General features: G+C 48.9%; 1 protein-coding gene across 7 annotated transcripts in view; it reads left to right on the top strand.

Moving 5' to 3' along the window:
• SLC4A4 (solute carrier family 4 member 4) overlaps nt 1-16,925 on the top strand; it is a 1,258,962-nt gene that overhangs the window by 1,171,423 nt on the left and 70,614 nt on the right. For all 7 annotated transcript variants that reach the window (XM_069626273.1, XM_069626270.1, XM_069626272.1 and 4 more), the window contains one exon: nt 4,607-4,675. In XM_069626273.1, coding sequence (XP_069482374.1) covers nt 4,607-4,675 — 69 coding nt within the window. The remainder of the gene's footprint in view (nt 1-4,606; nt 4,676-16,925) is intronic.

The raw sequence follows: 16,925 nt of genomic DNA, 5'->3' as shown, positions 1-16,925 counted from the left end.
CTTGTGGAAGTCTTCTCCTACGCCCTACGTGGGTAAAACCTGGTCGTAAATCTAGGGACACAGGCACTCTCTGGTCATTCCAGTTAAAACGTCCTCCTTCACCTACTGTCAAAGAGGAAGGCTGGCCCTCAATGTGTGTTTAAAGCGAAGGAGGGGGTCCTCTGAAAACCCATGTACACTGCCACTTGCAAGAGCAGCCTCACCATCGATTCCTTGTCTAAATGATTCCCTTTTCGATCCTCCTCGTTCTAATCTGAGACTTCAGAGGAGCACCAGGAAGATGAGGACGAAGCAGCCTGGGCTTTCTTGAAAATGTGCACATCCTCTTTACAGACATAGGCCTGGTCACTCTTTTCTTTTTATGTTGTCTCCTTTTGAGAGACTTTGATCTGGAGTTCAACGTGGTAGCAACCAAAAGATAATAGACCAGAGAGTCCTCTAGTCCTCACACGCACAAGCCAACTGCAGAGCTGACGCGCCAGAACTACCTTTTATTTTCATTGCTCCCTGCACATCCCCATGGCAGGAAACGTGCCCCTCCTGTACATTATGAGCTCCATGCGCTCAACGCAAGATGGCCGCCACCCATTCCACGCCGTCCCTCAACTTACCTTGTTGCCCAGGCTTGGCAATTCTGCACCCTGGGCTGAAGAGGAGCTCAGCGCTCCCTTCCTAAAAAGAGCCCCTGGAGTGTGCCGGCCTGCCGTCTGCCATCCTAGCCACCAGGACACCCGGACTGCAACATCCTACTCAACCGAAGCCCCTCTCTCAGCAGGGGCATGAGGAGGCACTGCTGGCCACATCCGGCTTGTCAGCCTTGCTGCTCGCCTTCCTTGGGGGAGTCTGGAAAGGTGTCCCTCTAAGCACAGCAGAGAGAGGATCGAACAGTAAGTAGCACAGCCACCCACCAGAGTCTTTGCTGTCAGGCAAGAATTTAAAAAACGAATGCATGCTGGTATGAGGGGAGGGTTTTACTCCCAGGAACAGGGGAGGTGCATGGGAAAGAAGGAGTACTTCCCTCATAGGTAAGTACTGGACCAGGAAGCGGGACGTGGAGGTAATATAAAGTCATTGGTGATTTCTCATGTGCTGGCACATATAAACCTCATCGGAATACCATCATGTGTGTGCTTGTGATGAGCGCCAGAGGGTGAGGTGTTGCCTGCTTCCTGTTCTGGGTCTTTATCTGCTGACTATTCGGTGGAGTAGAGAGGTTTGCCTTTCTGATACCGTAGTGACCGTGAGGAAACGGCGATCCTGGCTCCAACTCTTCCTGTGCCCCTGGGGTCCGTGCTCTGAAGGTTCTGCCCCTCAATGTGAAGCCCTTGCCCCCGAGATCCCTGATGTGCTGCTTGACTGGAGCTCCCGAGAGCAGCTCTTTCACCAGAGGTAGAGGTGCACTGTGCCCGCATCTGACACGGAAGTGTATGGAAATGCAGGTGAGGATGGTGAAGTGCTTGGCAAATAGGGATCTGGTTGGTTGGGTTTTCGAGTCTGTCATGGATGTGCCTTGGGAGAGATCCTGCAACAAAATGGCCTTTGGTGGCCCAGATCACCATACGTCAGTATGTCCAGGAGCTGAATTCCACTGCCCGATAGTTGATTACTAATTTATTAGGACCCTCTTGAGGTCCGGCAACTAGTCAGGTTATTCAGATTCTGAGCTCGCCCTACCTCTGTTGGTTGCTTATGGTATGCCCGGTCCCTTGCCGCCCCCTGACTTCTGCCCTGCTACAACTTGCTGCTGGTTACAAGCCTTTGGGTCCATCATCAGCCCCTTCCCAAAAAGTAACAAATAAACTCAACCCGCATCTGACCTCCTTATCCCACCTCCGAACCCTCTTCTCCCCTCTCCCATTTGCTCGTGCTCTGCGATTTCACACTCTGGCATAGAAATGGAGGTGGGTCTTCTCTCTGAGCCCTCGGCCATGATTTTCCAAAATATGTAACCATTAGCATTAGCACCCCAGATTGTACACCCAGGGTGCTAATGGTGATAAAGCCCTCATGGGTGCACCATACCATCCACACTGGACCACAGCTCTCGATGTTACCTTGGGCTGGTGGGCCTTTACCTTCCAGGACCACCTCAGGCTTTATCACCCAATAAGACATAAGTTTGACATAGTATTTTATGGACATCTAGGAGAGTTTGGACAATTTACAATGGTGGCCAAGGAAGATGCAAGTTTGCTCCTGTAGTCTAATCGGTAGCTGGGTTGCATGCAATCTGATTCTAGGCCACGAAGACGACCGCCAACCGTAAAGAGAAGCCCTTGCAACTTAACAGTGGTTTCCTGCTGTGTACATGCAAAGTTCTAAACACAAGTGCTGAGAATACAAGGCTTTGTTAAATCCTCAGCGGTGTTGGCAGAGAAAACAGCAAATCATGCTCCACTTGGAGAGTTTGGCAATGGTGTAAAGGTTTTGTATAGCACCAAGGATCAAAGATTCAAAATATCATATGATATGGAAAATTAATACATATTTTTCTGCCAGAAAAGTATACTTCCCACCATATCATTTAGCAATTAGGCATTGTATTCAGTAACGACTTGAAACATTAGTGGATCCATGTTGGGGCATCGCCGCGTGAAGCCATAATTTGTATCGCCCGAAATAACCTTAGGCTAAATACAAAACCTTTTTGGGGTCACAAGAAAGCAGAGATAAGCACGACTCTGAAACCTTGCCTGGTTTCTAGAGCTGGGTGAGTTCAGAGGGCCTCCGGCCAACCCGAGCCCCACCTAGGGCTCTGGCCTGACCACCATCTCGGGGCATTGCCCTTTTATTGCCCCATCACCCTTTCGTTTCTGTACATGCCCCTTTTGTAGCTCCAAAACCTTTAGCCAATTGTTGCCCATCAGTCCCCCCTGTTTTTGTCCCTTGTTGCCCCACCCCCTTTAGCCAAGTGTGTTGCCCCCAGTATTTTTTATCCCCTTTTGTTGCTACCTTTAGCCCCTTTTCCTGCCCCAGTCCCTTTTCTTGCCCCAAACTGCTTTGGCCTCTTTTATTGCCCCAATACCTTCCCTTGCCAACGGCCCTTTTTTTTACCCCTTTACCCCCCATGTTGCACAGCCATTTACCAGTATGCAGTGATTATAACGAAAATAAAACATCAAATGAAATATTTACGTAGAAAATATAAAAAATAAATAGGTGGGGCTAAGGGGTTAAATGGTATGGGGGTGCGGGTGGTATTAGAAGTGTGGGAAACGGGGGACCTGGAGGGCTGCTTCCCTTCCCCCAATTTAAAAGATAATCGATATTTTTGTTTTCTACATTAATATTTCTTTCTTTTTTTTCTTTTTGGTTATTTATAATCACATGTCACCCCATTTCCCGGACTCGGCTCGTGGTGGACCCAAAGAGCCATGCTAGAACCCCAGGTTCGGCTCTTCCCATGAAATCTCTGCCTCCCCCAGGTCTAGTTTGCACAATGCATTTTATGGCTAGCAACGTGCTTTTGTCATTCGAATTATGTAAACAGCAATCTTTGAGTGTTGGGGTAAGGACGTTGGGGCAGTACTTTGACTCTTTTTTCTCGAAATGGCACATACTCAAACCTGAAGGTCATTTTCAAGATGATTTATTTCTTTATTTATTTCATCTGTATAGCGCTCATACAACCCGTGGGCATTGAGGCACTGTTGCAGGAACGTGTCAAGTAATCATGCTTACGCCATGCAGTACATACAATAAGCAGGTCATACCAGTACATGTGGTTCTAATGACAATCTCATAAAGTAAAGGGGTATGACATTGTTAGTTTTCAGGTGGAAAGGGGCGGTGGCCTGGGGGAGTTTTGGGAGAAGAGCTGAGTTTTGAGCGCTTTGCGGTAAAGCCAGGAGTATTTTTCTGCCCTATGGGATGGTGGGAGGCTGTTCCAGAGATTGGGAGCCAAATAGGGGAAACTTGCGCCACCAGCTTTGCATTTCTTTACTTTGGGCACAGTGAGCTGGTGGGTGTAGGGGCGTGGCCTACAGTGATTCTTGGGCGAGGTAAGCGGGAGCTGTGTTGGAGAGGGATTTGTGGGCAATGGCTAGGGTTTTGAAGGAGATGTGCTCATGGACGGGGAGCCAATGTGCTTCTCTTCTTGCTCTGGAGATATGTTCTCTTTTTGGGATATTAAGGGCTGCTCTGAGGGCATTGTTTTGGGTGACTTGGAGTTTGTGGATGTTACCAGTGGAGGTACCTGTGACTAGAACATTACAGTAGTCGAGCCTGGATCCTATGATTGCACAGGTGATGGTTCGACAGTGGTTTTTGGAAAGGAAGGGTCTGAATGCATTCAAGAACTTGGTGGCGTAGGCTGCTGAAGAGGCAATGGCGCTCACGTGAGTGGGTGAGTTATGCGCCATGTGGTATTGTGTTCTCTAGGGGTGGAAGACGCAAATGCTGAGAGTACAGTAAAATGTCAAGCGAGAGTTTGGACAAAAGTATGTGTGTTCATTATAATATGTATTTGTTATCATTACAGAATCACTGCGCTCACAGAAAGTTACACTCTGGGTTCATAGGTTTCAGGGACTGCTTTTGTGACAGTGTTCAGTGTTGTGCGCTTATCAGTATTAATGGTGTGTCCCTCTTCTGTTCCTTCCTGCAGTTTATTCCCATGCCTGTGCTCTACGGGGTCTTCCTATACATGGGCGTCGCCTCACTGAATGGAGTGCAGGTGAGTTGCCATGGTAACCGCATGCCGTCTTTCTGCCAGTCAGGTGATCCCCAGAAGCGCGAGGCTGAACCCGTGCAATCATTAAGCTCTGCTCTCCTTTCTGTCCTCTAGAGAAGCCTGCCTTCCCACGCCTTTTTATGCCCTCACACACCTGATTTCCACATCACAGGTATCGACTGGCATAGTTAGCAAGTGTTTCCAAACATTATCGCTCCGGCGTTATCTGCTGTATCTGCAGTCAGGTCACGTGACAGGATAACCATGTCGGTGGATACTTTCAAGTAGAGGTGCTACTCGCCATGTAAGCCTGGCAACTGCAGAGGTGTGTTCTTGAAGGTTGGCGCTCCCACTTGTAATCACTCTGTGACTTTGCTGATTATGAAAGCAGCAGGCACCCAATTAGCATTTTCCTGGAATTCCGAGCACCCAGGGCAAAGGGCCTTGTGAACGAACAGTTACTCACCAGTATGCCCCTCCTTGACAGGCAAAAAAACCTGCTCGAGAAGTCAAGGAGGGACCATTTCTTTAGCACTTTAAAAAAAATGTTTTTATTGAGGTTTTCACAAGGGAACAATATCACAACAATAAGAAAATGCGAGCGTCACTCGCCAGTATTCTCCTCCTTCGAGGGCAAAAAACCTGCCCGAGAAGTCATGGAGGGAGCATTTCTTTTGCACTTTAAAACAAAAAAAATGTGTTTTTATTGAGGTTTTCACAAGGGAACAATATCACAACAAAAAGAAAATGCGAGCGTCACTCGCCAGTATTCTCCTCCTTCGAGGGCAAAAAACCTGCCCGAGAAGTCATGGAGGGAGCATTTCTTTTGCACTTTGCTTTAAAAATGTGTTTTTATTGATGTTTTCAGAAGGGAACACTATCACAACAAAAATAAAACGCGCGAGCAATACTGTTTTCAGCACAATACAAATCCTATACGCCATCCCAATTTGAATCCCGTAGTCAGATCAGTGCAATAGTACAATCACATTTCTCCTATTGAATGTCCCGTCGAAGACCCCCCCCCCCCCACCCAACCTCCTCTCCCCACATTGGGATGATGGAGATAAAGGGTGCTGGGAATACCTTTGATGGGAGTCGAATTTGCCAGATCCAGCAATGACTAGTATGGGCGGTGAGGAGGGATTCGCAGGGTACAGGGGTCTGATTCGATGTTAGTCATCGCATCTAAGTGGGCTCTTTCGTATTTTGTCTGTCTGCTTGTATAGGTTATAGTATTCTAAGAAAGGCAACCATTCCATGTCGATATGGGTGTGTGACTCCAGTAGTATCGCAGCTTTCCTTGTCATATATGTCCTATCATTCCACCACTCATGTGTGGCGGCGGGCAAGGCAGACTCTCGCCTCTAGAAGCAGGTTCCTCTGCATGTGAGGCACCACTAGATATGCTGCATTACCCTGCACTGCCCCCTTTCTATGCCATCTATGTCCTTGACCCACCCTAACACCTCCTTCCAAACGCATCTTACTAAGGGGACATTGCCACCACACGTGCCAGTGTGTTCATTTCAAGCCACGACTTCTCCAACACAAAGGGCGAAGGGCAGGCTACATTTTGGAAAGTCTTGAGTGGGTGAGGCGCCATCCCAACACAACTCTACTGTTGTGCATTTTATACTGGGCCCCTAAGATAGATGGCCAGACCGCTTTATAAATAACACGACACACATCTGTTTCATCAGTGAGCTGGACGTCAGTGGACTATTGTTTCCGAGTATTCCGTGGTCCTATGTGACCCCTCGTCAAGAGTGACTCGTACAACTCGTAGATGAGGCCCTTTGAGTCTTTGTGTGTGTTAAGAGTGTGTTCAAATTACAAGTTGTTCTCCCAACACTGATCTGTTGAAATCCCTTTCAGCTGAAGGTGCAACAGGGGAGGTGGTCACATGGTGGTCACGTTAAGGGCGTTCTCTAAGTCAGTCTTACGCAGAAACTTTCCTTCTTTCCATGCTTTGTTTTGCACTTTTTGAAAGACTCTTTTCCACCAAACCTTGGCTTCACAATTTAGGCCCGTTTTAGGTGCCTGCTAACGTTGCCAATAGGAGGGGTACCAAAGAGTGCTATCTGACCATAAAAGCATAGTAACTGGTCACATTGTAAGAGTCAGGGCTGGTGGGGTGATAAAATGACACTACGCCTGGGGGAGTAAACATATCTGCACAGACGCAGACAGCCTTTCATGGAGACATTGGCAATGTGTTCCTTGCACTATTTGCCTCTTTGGTACAATTTAGAGGCATTGGCATCATGCGTAGCTAGGTGCCACTTCCTCCTGAAGGAGAAACCATTTTACATAGCGCCCTGTGTTCCTCGTGCAGTTGGCTCCCTTAAATGGCTTTTTTCATTGTGCTGTGGGATCGCATTGTACACGTCCTCAGATTCACAAAGAAATGCATTGCAGCAATTGGCAGGAGACAGTAAGTGGATTTTGCTTTCTGTCTCAGGCTGCTGGCAGCTAGGTTTCCTCTTGCGCCTAGCTATAGGGACGAAACCCTGCTCTGCCAAATCGCAGCAATTCATTTAACTTTTCATCTGACATTGTGGGAAGCCCATCTGCCCTTGAACCACCTGTACTTTTTAGTTTGGGCTATAGGGTGGCGCTTGCGCCTCCTATAAACCGAAACCTTTGCATTAAAGTACAGATAGGGAGAAATGCCATATGAGGGGGAACACACAGCTTGTAGGTATTATTTGGTTACGTGCCCATGGTCATGCTAATCCCTATGGCCATTCCCACTCAGTTCCCGCCCCTCCCGGCCCAAAACACTGCTCTATGGAAACTCTTTGAGCTTTCTTTAATCAAGCCTTACCGTCAAATTCTGCAATCAAAGTGCCTGCTGGTGTTTTTTCGAAGCAGTATTCTGAGAGTTTATGACTTAATTGGAGTTGTAAACCTGTTACTAGGCCAATAAAAAGGTGTTAACCCGATCTGCCTTCAGCCACTCAATTTATAAGCACTAGGTGTGTCCTTCCGCGAAGACCTGTTAAAAACATGCCTTGTCAAAGCCAACAGTTGTGGCTTGTGTGTAAGTATTAGGCATTTGCCAGGCACTGCTATTAGATGCTGAGGTACTCTTTGCACCTGCTTCCATCAATGAACAGTTAATATCACTAAGGTAGTGCTTGGCAAGTGCCTTACCCATGCCTACACAAAAGCCCAGACTGTTGGCTTTGCCAATGCTAGTTTATATTATTGCTATTACTCTTTGCTGGTTGAGGACCGTTTCATCCACCCAGAAGCAACAGCTTCCTATTGTGCTCGTAGATTATAAGAGGGAGCAATTGGTATGCCCAGGGTAATCTTAGTAACTTATTCAAGTAATTTATTTTGTTTTAATTTTTTTTTTTTACTTGATTATAACCAAAAAGGAAATTGATTTTTACAAGAAACAGTTCACAGTAAATTTATAAGTAGAAATTAATAGTAATGATCGAAGAGGTCTGGCTTAGGTAGTTAGCTGATGGGTGGATTTTCAGTCTCTGTGGCCTGTTTCAGAGCTGCCTCCAGCATCTTGACTGCGACAATTGACCATTTCGTCTTTTCTCCTGCTACCAAATTACACCACCATAGGTGTTCTTCTCTCAGCGAGGAGTCGTTGAATAGAGGTAACAAAAAGGCTTCGCGCAGGTAGGCTGTTTTAGGATAATTCAGGAGCAAATGCCTTGCTGTTTCCGCCATTTCGGTATTTGAACAGAGTCTACACGTTTTCGAAGCTGTTCAGTAGCGGATGGCCCGGATTTCTTGAGTTGGAATAAATTTAGTCTTATTTTCATGTAAAATTTCTGAAAGTTCTTATTTGGAAATTTTATACAGTAGTTTAGCGGGAGTTTCAATTTGTTAGTAGTTGGGGGTAGATGGTGTAGTAATTTGTGTGCTGTAGCCGTGTCACACGTTTTGATCCAGTCTTCATTTTCCACTTTGGCTTTGACTTTTTCAGGATTTTGTATTAAGTCATCTTGGGTACAACCCAGATCTTTAAGCTTCAGCATGAGTTTCTGCTCCCAAGTGTTCAGGGCTTTGCAGCGCCCTTAGTGGCGTTCTGCCTGAATCATTTTATAGATAGAAAGGTTTTCTGGCTTTAAGATTTTCCTCAGGGTTCTCAATTGCCCTTGTTCCACTGAAGCCGCCAATGACAGCAGGCCAAGCTCACGTCTGATGGCTGATATCGATGTAGATTTAGGCAGACCCAGGACCACTTTCCAGAGATATCCCTCGAGTTTTGGCCATATTGATTCTTGTATGTTTAACGCCACGTCCATTCCGTAGGTTAACGAGGGGACCACCTTCTGTTTGTAAAACTGGATCGCTGGTAAAAGGGAAAATTTCCCATATTTGCGGTCAATTAGCCTTGTTTGTGTAGTCAACGTTTTTGCTTTGCTCCAGAGGGCCTGATACATTGATTTCTCAGACCTAGATTTGTCAATCATTATACCCAAGTACTTTATATCTGTCACTATCTCGATCTTTATATTGTTGAGGTACCAGTTGCCGCTCGCTCTGCCTTTGGGACGCTTGTTGGCCAAGATCAAGATTTTAGATTTCTCGGTATTTATCTCCAGGTCATTTGCCGTTATATATTTTGCCAAGTTTGATAATTGGCGCTGGAGACCTATTTGCGTATGGTCCATAAGGATCAGATCGTCCACCTAGAGCAGTCTTGGCACTGGGTTATTTTCTACTTTAGGTGGAAATACTCTGATCGATGATTGGGTGTACTGGAAGTCTCACAGGAAGGCGATAAAAAGGGCCGGCGCGAGAGGGCAGCCTTGTTTGACTCCACGTTCAGACTTAATCTGGTTGGATAACATGCCTTGCCGGTTTAATTGAACTCGGATAGTCGTATCTGTGTAGAGTGCGATTACTGGCTCCAGAATTTCAATGGGACAGTTCCAGTTGGTTAGTTTTGACCACAGTTTTTGTCGACTAATTTTGTCGAAAGCCTGCGACAGATCAATGAACGCTAGGAACACTTTCGGGGCACTGTTTTTTATGTTTTCTTTTATGATGTTCAGAATCATGATGTTAATACTGGTGCTAGCGTTCTTTACGAAACCCGATTGCAGGGGGGTCTAAAGATGGAGAGTTTCGTGCCCACTTTTGGAATCTGGAAAGAAGCAGAGTTGCAGAAATGTTGCCATGATGTCTGACAAGGCAGGGCGTGGCTTGGCGCCGATGGCGAGCGGTAGCTGATCCGCCGAGCTCCGGCCGAGACGCCGTTTCCTGATCCTTTTTCTCCGGCTCGCGTGCGACCCCGACTTCTGAAAAGGAACGAGCGGTTGGGCGAAGCAGCCCTGCACCTGAATAGTTGTTGGGCCCACCAAATTGGACCCCCCTGAGACTCCGGTGGCCCTGAATCGGTTCTCCCCCCCTCCCGTTCTTACTGGATCCAAGATGGCGCCCCGCACAGCATAGCGGTGCCTGCGAGGGGTACCCCCTCCCCCAACGGATTCCAGGGCCCGGCGGGGAGAGGCAGCAGCAAAAGAGAGGCTCCGCTCTTCTAGAGACCACCTCTACGGACCACACCATCACACACGGGGGCAGACCACAGCTCACGGCCCGATATTTGGCCAGGTGAAGGGCCCCACCAGTGATCTCACAAGTGAACTAACTTTTGAGGCCTAAAACACCCGCAACCATCGCCCCAAGATGGCCGCCAAGAACAAGACCAGAGCCGCCACCATGGACTCCTTTGTTTCCACCAGGGCGAAGACCCCCACTCATTCCAAGGCCAGCTCCTCTGAAGTTGCCCAGTCGAGCGAAGAGGTGGCGGCCGATAACCACTCTCAGATACTTGATGCTATAGCCTCGCTAAAGACGCATATAGACTCCAAGATCGACGAATTCAAAGTCGATATTCAACTGATCCGCCAAGACGCTCGCAACTTAACGGAGAGGGTCGCGACCGTTGAACAGTCGGCAGAGGAAGCCTCCACGGCCATCACAGCCATAAAGTCCGAAGTTGTCCTCCTGAAGAGGAAAGTCACCTTTTTGGAGGAAAAGGCGGAGGAGGCCGAAGGTCGGGCCAGACGGAGCAACATCAGGATCCTGGGGGTCCCGGAGGGGAACGAGGGAGTAAATACCACATCCTTCGTCGAAACCCTTCTGCTACAAGAAATAGGGGCCGGCAAATTGACCCAGGGATTCTCTGTCGAAAGGGCCCACAGATCCCTTCAGAGGCGCCCTCCCCCCGGATCGCACCCCAGACCCATAATCGCTAAGATACTGAACTTTCAGGACAGAGAAACTATCTTACGGCGATCCAGGGAGGGGGGCCCCATCGAGCGAGGAGACTCCAAAATCTCCATTTATCCGGACTACACGCAGAAGGTACAAAGAGAGCGGAACTCATTTGTCCCGATAAAAGCCCGGCTCCGACAACTGAACCTAAAATATAGACTACTTTATCCATCGCGCCTAAGGGTTGTCTACAAGGAGAGAGTGGTATTTCTCGAGAACCCAGATGCGGCCAACATGTGGCTTGAGGATAATAACCTGGCGGATGGCAAGGACAACTCACAGACCGAGACCTAACCCCCCAGCGACCCCCATGTAAGAAACATCGCACGTGAGACCGGAATACAGAAGATAATCCAACTACAGTTTTTTCACTTGGAAACGGCCTCGTTCGGCTCTGCCGCCAGGCCCTTGCCCCACCCCCAGCGTAGTATTTACCCGGTCTGGGCACCCGCCTGACCCAGCTCGCGCCCGACTCCCGGATGGGCTCCGACGGCTCGAGAGCGCCTGAGCACCGCGACAATGTTGTAGTTGCTGGGCGCACCAGTTTAAGTTTTGTTGTTAGTTTTATTAGTTGTACAGTCTTCATGCCTCTTTTGCCAACGCAGACCGAGATGGGTCTGGGACATGACACCGATGAACGAAATGCAGTGGTATCCCCCCTGCAGCCCACCCGAACAAGACTGAAGTGGAGTCGGACCCCAGAGTCCCACACCAAATCTGAAACTCGAACCGGATGGCGGCACAGCTTACTGTAATGACCTGGAATGTGCGGGGCATGGGCTCATACCTCAGGCGCAATCGTATACAGTCCTACCTCAGGAGGAAGAAAATCTCCATTGCACTCCTTCAAGAGACTCACCTCACGACGGAGGCCATGTCTAAAATTGCAGACCGATGGGCTGGGACTGTTAGAGGGTCCCCCTACTCTAAATACGCCAGAGGGGTGCTAATATGGATAAGCCCGGACGTCCCCTTCCAGATGGAGGGAAGTGAACAAGATAAAGAAGGGAGATTCACAGCGATTTGGGGCACATTGGAACAAACCCCAGTCTGCTTCATCAACTCTTACTTCCCTCATCACGGGATATCGGCGTACCTCGCCACATTGATAACGAAGCTGACTCGGTACCGGGACCGCACCTTCATATGGGGAGGGGACTTCAACTGTGTTGCTGACACGAGTGCAGACAGATCGCTGCCCCCCCCACGCCCGAGCAGCCTCACATCCGGTGCCTTGAGGGAAACTCTGGAGCAACTCAACTTAGTGGACATCTGGAGGGAACACCATCCGACCGACAGGTCCTACTCCCACTACTCAGCTCCACACGGAGTTCACACAAGAATTGACTATCTGTTCATCAATAAGGAACTTACCCCACACATAGCAACCACAGAATACCTGGGGCGGACGATCTCCGACCACTCCCCACTGACCATGTTATGGCAAATGAGAGGCCCCAGACCCCCGATCCCCATGTGGAGGATGCCGACCGCGGCACTTGCGGACCTCGAGTTCAGGGAAACCCTTGCCGAAAAATTGGAAGAATACTTGGAGAACAACATCGGTTCGGTCCCCTCCTGGGGCACATTATGGGAAGCAATGAAGGTGGTGACCAGAGGCGAAATCATATCGAGAGCCGGCGGAACTCGCAGGCAGTTGCGGAGAACCCTGGAAGCACAGGAAGCTGAGATCTCCCGACTGGAGTCCACATGCGACAACTCTATGGAGACAGAGACCAAGCTGAAGGAAGCCCGCACAGAATGTCAGCAGGCATGGGAAAGACTGGAAAAATTTGATTTCGCCACGCACACCGCCAGATCTCATAAAGAATCGGACAAACCGGGAAGACTACTAGCATGGCTCTGCAAACGGGAACACCCCAAACATCTCCCAGTGGAGATACGGGACGCTAATGGGTCATCCCACTCGACTCAGCTAGGGATCAATGAAGCCTTTGCTAAATTCTACACAGAACTGTATACCCACAAGACCCAGATTCCTGCTGCAGACATCATAGACACACTCGAGGAGATAGAACTTCCCCACATTTCGCTCGAGCAGAGAGAGGAGCTGGAAACCGAGATCACTCTTGAGGACGTTCAAGGGGCAATCAGGTCCCTCTCCAACAACAAAGCCCCTGGCAGTGACGGCCTCCCACCTGAGTTCTATAAAGCGTATGAGTCCATCCTTGCCCCAGTTCTCCACGAGGTCTACCAGGAGGCACACACGGATGGGATTCTCCCCAACACCATGAAGGAAACCATAATAGTCCCCATGCTCAAGCCACACAAATCGCCCACCGACTGTGAGTCCTATCGCCCTCTGGCTATGCTAAACTACGATGCCAAGATCCTCACATCCATATTGGCCCGCAAGCTAGCCAGGGTGGTGGGTTCCATCGTTCACGAAGATCAGAACGGATTCGTTCCTGGGCGTAACACCACTGCTAACCTCCGGAGGTTGCAGCATGTAATGGCCGAAACATATGACAGGGACGAGGACCTGGCGGTGTTGTCGCTCGACGCCATCAAGGCCTTCGACTCCATATACTGGGAGTGGATCAGGGAGGTCCTGAGAAGATTTGGCTTTGGAGGGGGCTTCATCAGGTGGGTTGAGGTCCTCTACAATTCCCCGACGGCGAGAGTAAGAACGGGAAGAGTGGTTTCAGCGGCTTGGGATATACAAAGGGGAACAAGGCAGGGCTGCCCGTTATCACCCATGCTGTACATACTGGGCCTGGAACCGATTGCATTATACTTCAGGCAGCAGCTTTTCGATGCTGGCATTAAGGTGGGCAATGCACACCACATAATATCCTTGTATGCAGACGACGTCCTTCTTTACCTAAGCTCCCCCGAAGTTAACGCGCCAACCGCGTTGGAGATACTGGACAACTATGCGAAGTACTCAGGGATCCGCTTTAGTAGGAATAAGTCCTCTGCCTTCCCCTTGGCGGGCTTACGCAACATTCCGGAAAACAATCTCCCAGAGATAGGAATAAGCTGGCAACTGGTCCAGTTCCGTTATTTGGGGATCAACATAAGCCACACCCCGCTACTCATGCATGAACACAACACCGAGGCCGCCATCACGAGTCTCCGAAGTTCTATAAAGTTTTGGTCCAAGCTCCCATTGGCCATGGTGGGCAGGGCAGCGATTGTCAAGATGATCGTACTCCCCCGATTCCTGTATTTCTTCGTAAACATTTGCCATTACATTAGACCGTCCTTCTTCAAGAAGCTGGAGGCCATCATCAGGGACTTCCTTTGGGGCCCACACAGGCATAAACTGTCGCTGTCCGTCCTCTCTCTCCCACACAAAGAAGGCGGAATAAAGTTACCGGATCTCCAGTTGTACTACCTGGCTGCCCAGCTGAGTCACATAACGAGATGGCTCTCGGATGAGCCTTCAGCAGAGACCGAACTGCTGAGGCAACCCTTGGACAATGTGATCCCCAAGGAGATCCTATGGCACCCTACATGGCAACCCCCGGTCCCCTCCATGGTGATTGACCTGGGAAGAAAGATATGGGCCAGGTCCTGCTGCATCAGGCGAATACGACACCCATACTCTCCGGACAATCCCATCCTAGCAGACACCTGTCGAACGGCTGCAGACATCTCTACGGCAAGGAGGTGGGAAGAGGCCGGCATTTACACATGGAGCGACATGTATGAGGAGGGAGAATTCAGGGATTTCGAATCTCTTAAGGCTGCCGATGGAATTCCCCCGGGCCAGTTCCTCTGGTACCATCGCCTCAAACAAACTGCTAAGAAACAATGGACCGGATGGCCGGAGGAGCCCTCCCCTGACCCTCTGCTACAAGAGATGCATGACCTCTCGGACGGCTGGAGACCTGTCTCCAGGCTTTACAGCAGACTATGTGATAAAACCAACCCTAAATGCGAAGATCTGAGGACAAAATGGGAGGCGGACCTTGAGACCCCGATTTCAGATAAAGAATGGGAAAGAGCGCTGATATTTCCCAAAAAAGTATCCAGGAACACCAGGTTTGGCCAGATCCAATTGAACGTTCTTTACAGGACATACATGACCCCACATAGGGTTGCCTCCTTCAATAAGACATCCTCCCCTGCATGCCCCTGGTGCGGGAATGATAAAGCAGATGTGATTCACATGTTCTGGACCTGCACCAAGGCGATGGCACTGTGGTCCAAGGCCAAACAGACCTGCATGGACGCCGGAATGACAAGATACGAATGGACTCCTGGCGAGTGCCTCCTGGGGACCTACCCCAGACCTAGCAAATCCAAGCACGCTGTTAAATTAATGGACATCTCATGTATCCTGGCTAAAAGAACAATAGCGATGGCCTGGAAGACGCCGTCGGGCCCCAGGCAAGAGAGATGGCTCAAAGAACTCGAGAGATGGACAACAGCTGAAACCAGGGCCTGGCAGGAAGGAATCACGAACAGTGGCGAAACCGAAGGTGGCACTTTGGAATCATGGAAGGCCCTCCTCAGAGACATACGCTTCAGCGCTGACTACAAACCCCCCTGAAGTCCCACACCACTGCATTGACACTGCTCGGATGCCGGCATTGGTGGAACCGCCCCTGTGTTTGACCCCTCTTGCTTCCTGAAACTTTGGGTCATTGCCCCTAACCCACCCGTCCACTGTAAGTTTGCTACAACATGAAGACTGTTGTTGATTTGTTTGTTCCCCCCCCCTTGTTTCCCCCTCACCGTCTCCTCCCCAGTTCAAACCAATGTTGATTTCTTGTTGTATTGCACGTTTTCTTTTTCTTTTTTCTATCAAAACCAATAAAATACGTTTTAAAAAAAAAAAATGATGTCTGACAAGGCTATTGGGCGGTAATTAGCCGGATTGTCTCTATTTCCTTTTTTGAAAATTGGAACAATCACCGCCTCGGTCCATGTCGACGGAATTTGTTTGGTAGTTTTACATTGCTCGTAGATTTTAGTTATCAAGCAAGACCATTCCGCCGGGTGCTTTTTCAGCTCTATATTAGTTAGACTGTCCGGGCCAGGGCCCCGGGATGATTTCAGTTTTGTGACTGCTAACAGCACATCTTCCTGGTCAACTAAATTCACCCATGATGTTTCGTTGGAAAATGTGACAGTGTTTAATGGGCAGGGCATTGGGGCGAATTGAGTAGAAAAAAATGATATCCAAGTTGATTCGGATATGGAGTTTATCAACTGGTTATCAGTTTGCCATTCTTTGTTTTTTTATTAAGGCCCAAAAGTCTCTTGTGCTCTTTGAAGAGTTTTGAGCATTTGTTCCGCGTCGTTTTGGTAGATTGCTGCTTTCCGTTGTCTTAGCCAAGATCTGTACACTCTTATAGCATCCCTCAGGCTACTATAATGGTTATCATCGTCGTTTGATTTACGTTTGCGGATTCAAAGACCATGGCTAACAAGTTATGGTCACTTTCTATCGTTTTGTAGACCTCGTAGGAGCTCATGTATGGTAGTAAAGCGTGGGAGATGAAGATGTAATCCAACGTTGCTGATGCGTGTGCTTGTTCCCATGTACGAAAAGTAGGCAGTTGGCCTCGGACAGATGCCACGTTGTGGATGTTTCTGGTGTCCATCAAATTTGACCATAGCTCTCCTCTTACACCAGCTGCTGTAATAGGTAAGGAGCGAGAAGGTAGTTGACACTTTGCATTAAAATCGCCACAGATAATGATGTGGTCAGTACTCAATTCTGTTGTAAATTTATCTAGTATGTTCATCACTGAGTCTCAGAAGTCGTTGTTGTTAACTCTTTGGGGGTTCCAGTAGACGTTTATAATGGCGAGGTTAGTCTTCAGTCTGCCCTTTGCATCTTCATTTGGGTGGGTCCACTCCATCTGGAGAGCCAGAACGCCGTAGGTTTCTACCACCTTCGCTTTTCTTGAGATGCCAGAGCCAATACGAACTGCTGTCAAAAGGCCAGACGATGGTCTGCCTAAAATGCCCTTCACCGCCGGTGATATTTCAGTGTCGTAGCCATCAAGCACAGGTT

The sequence above is a fragment of the Ambystoma mexicanum genome, chromosome 6p (genome assembly GCF_040938575.1).
Source record: "Ambystoma mexicanum isolate Mex_15411 chromosome 6p, UKY_AmexF1_1, whole genome shotgun sequence".
Taxonomy (NCBI): Eukaryota; Metazoa; Chordata; class Amphibia; order Caudata; family Ambystomatidae; genus Ambystoma; species Ambystoma mexicanum.
Note: the sequence above shows the minus strand (reverse complement) of the source record. Positions and strands in the feature narration are given on the sequence as shown.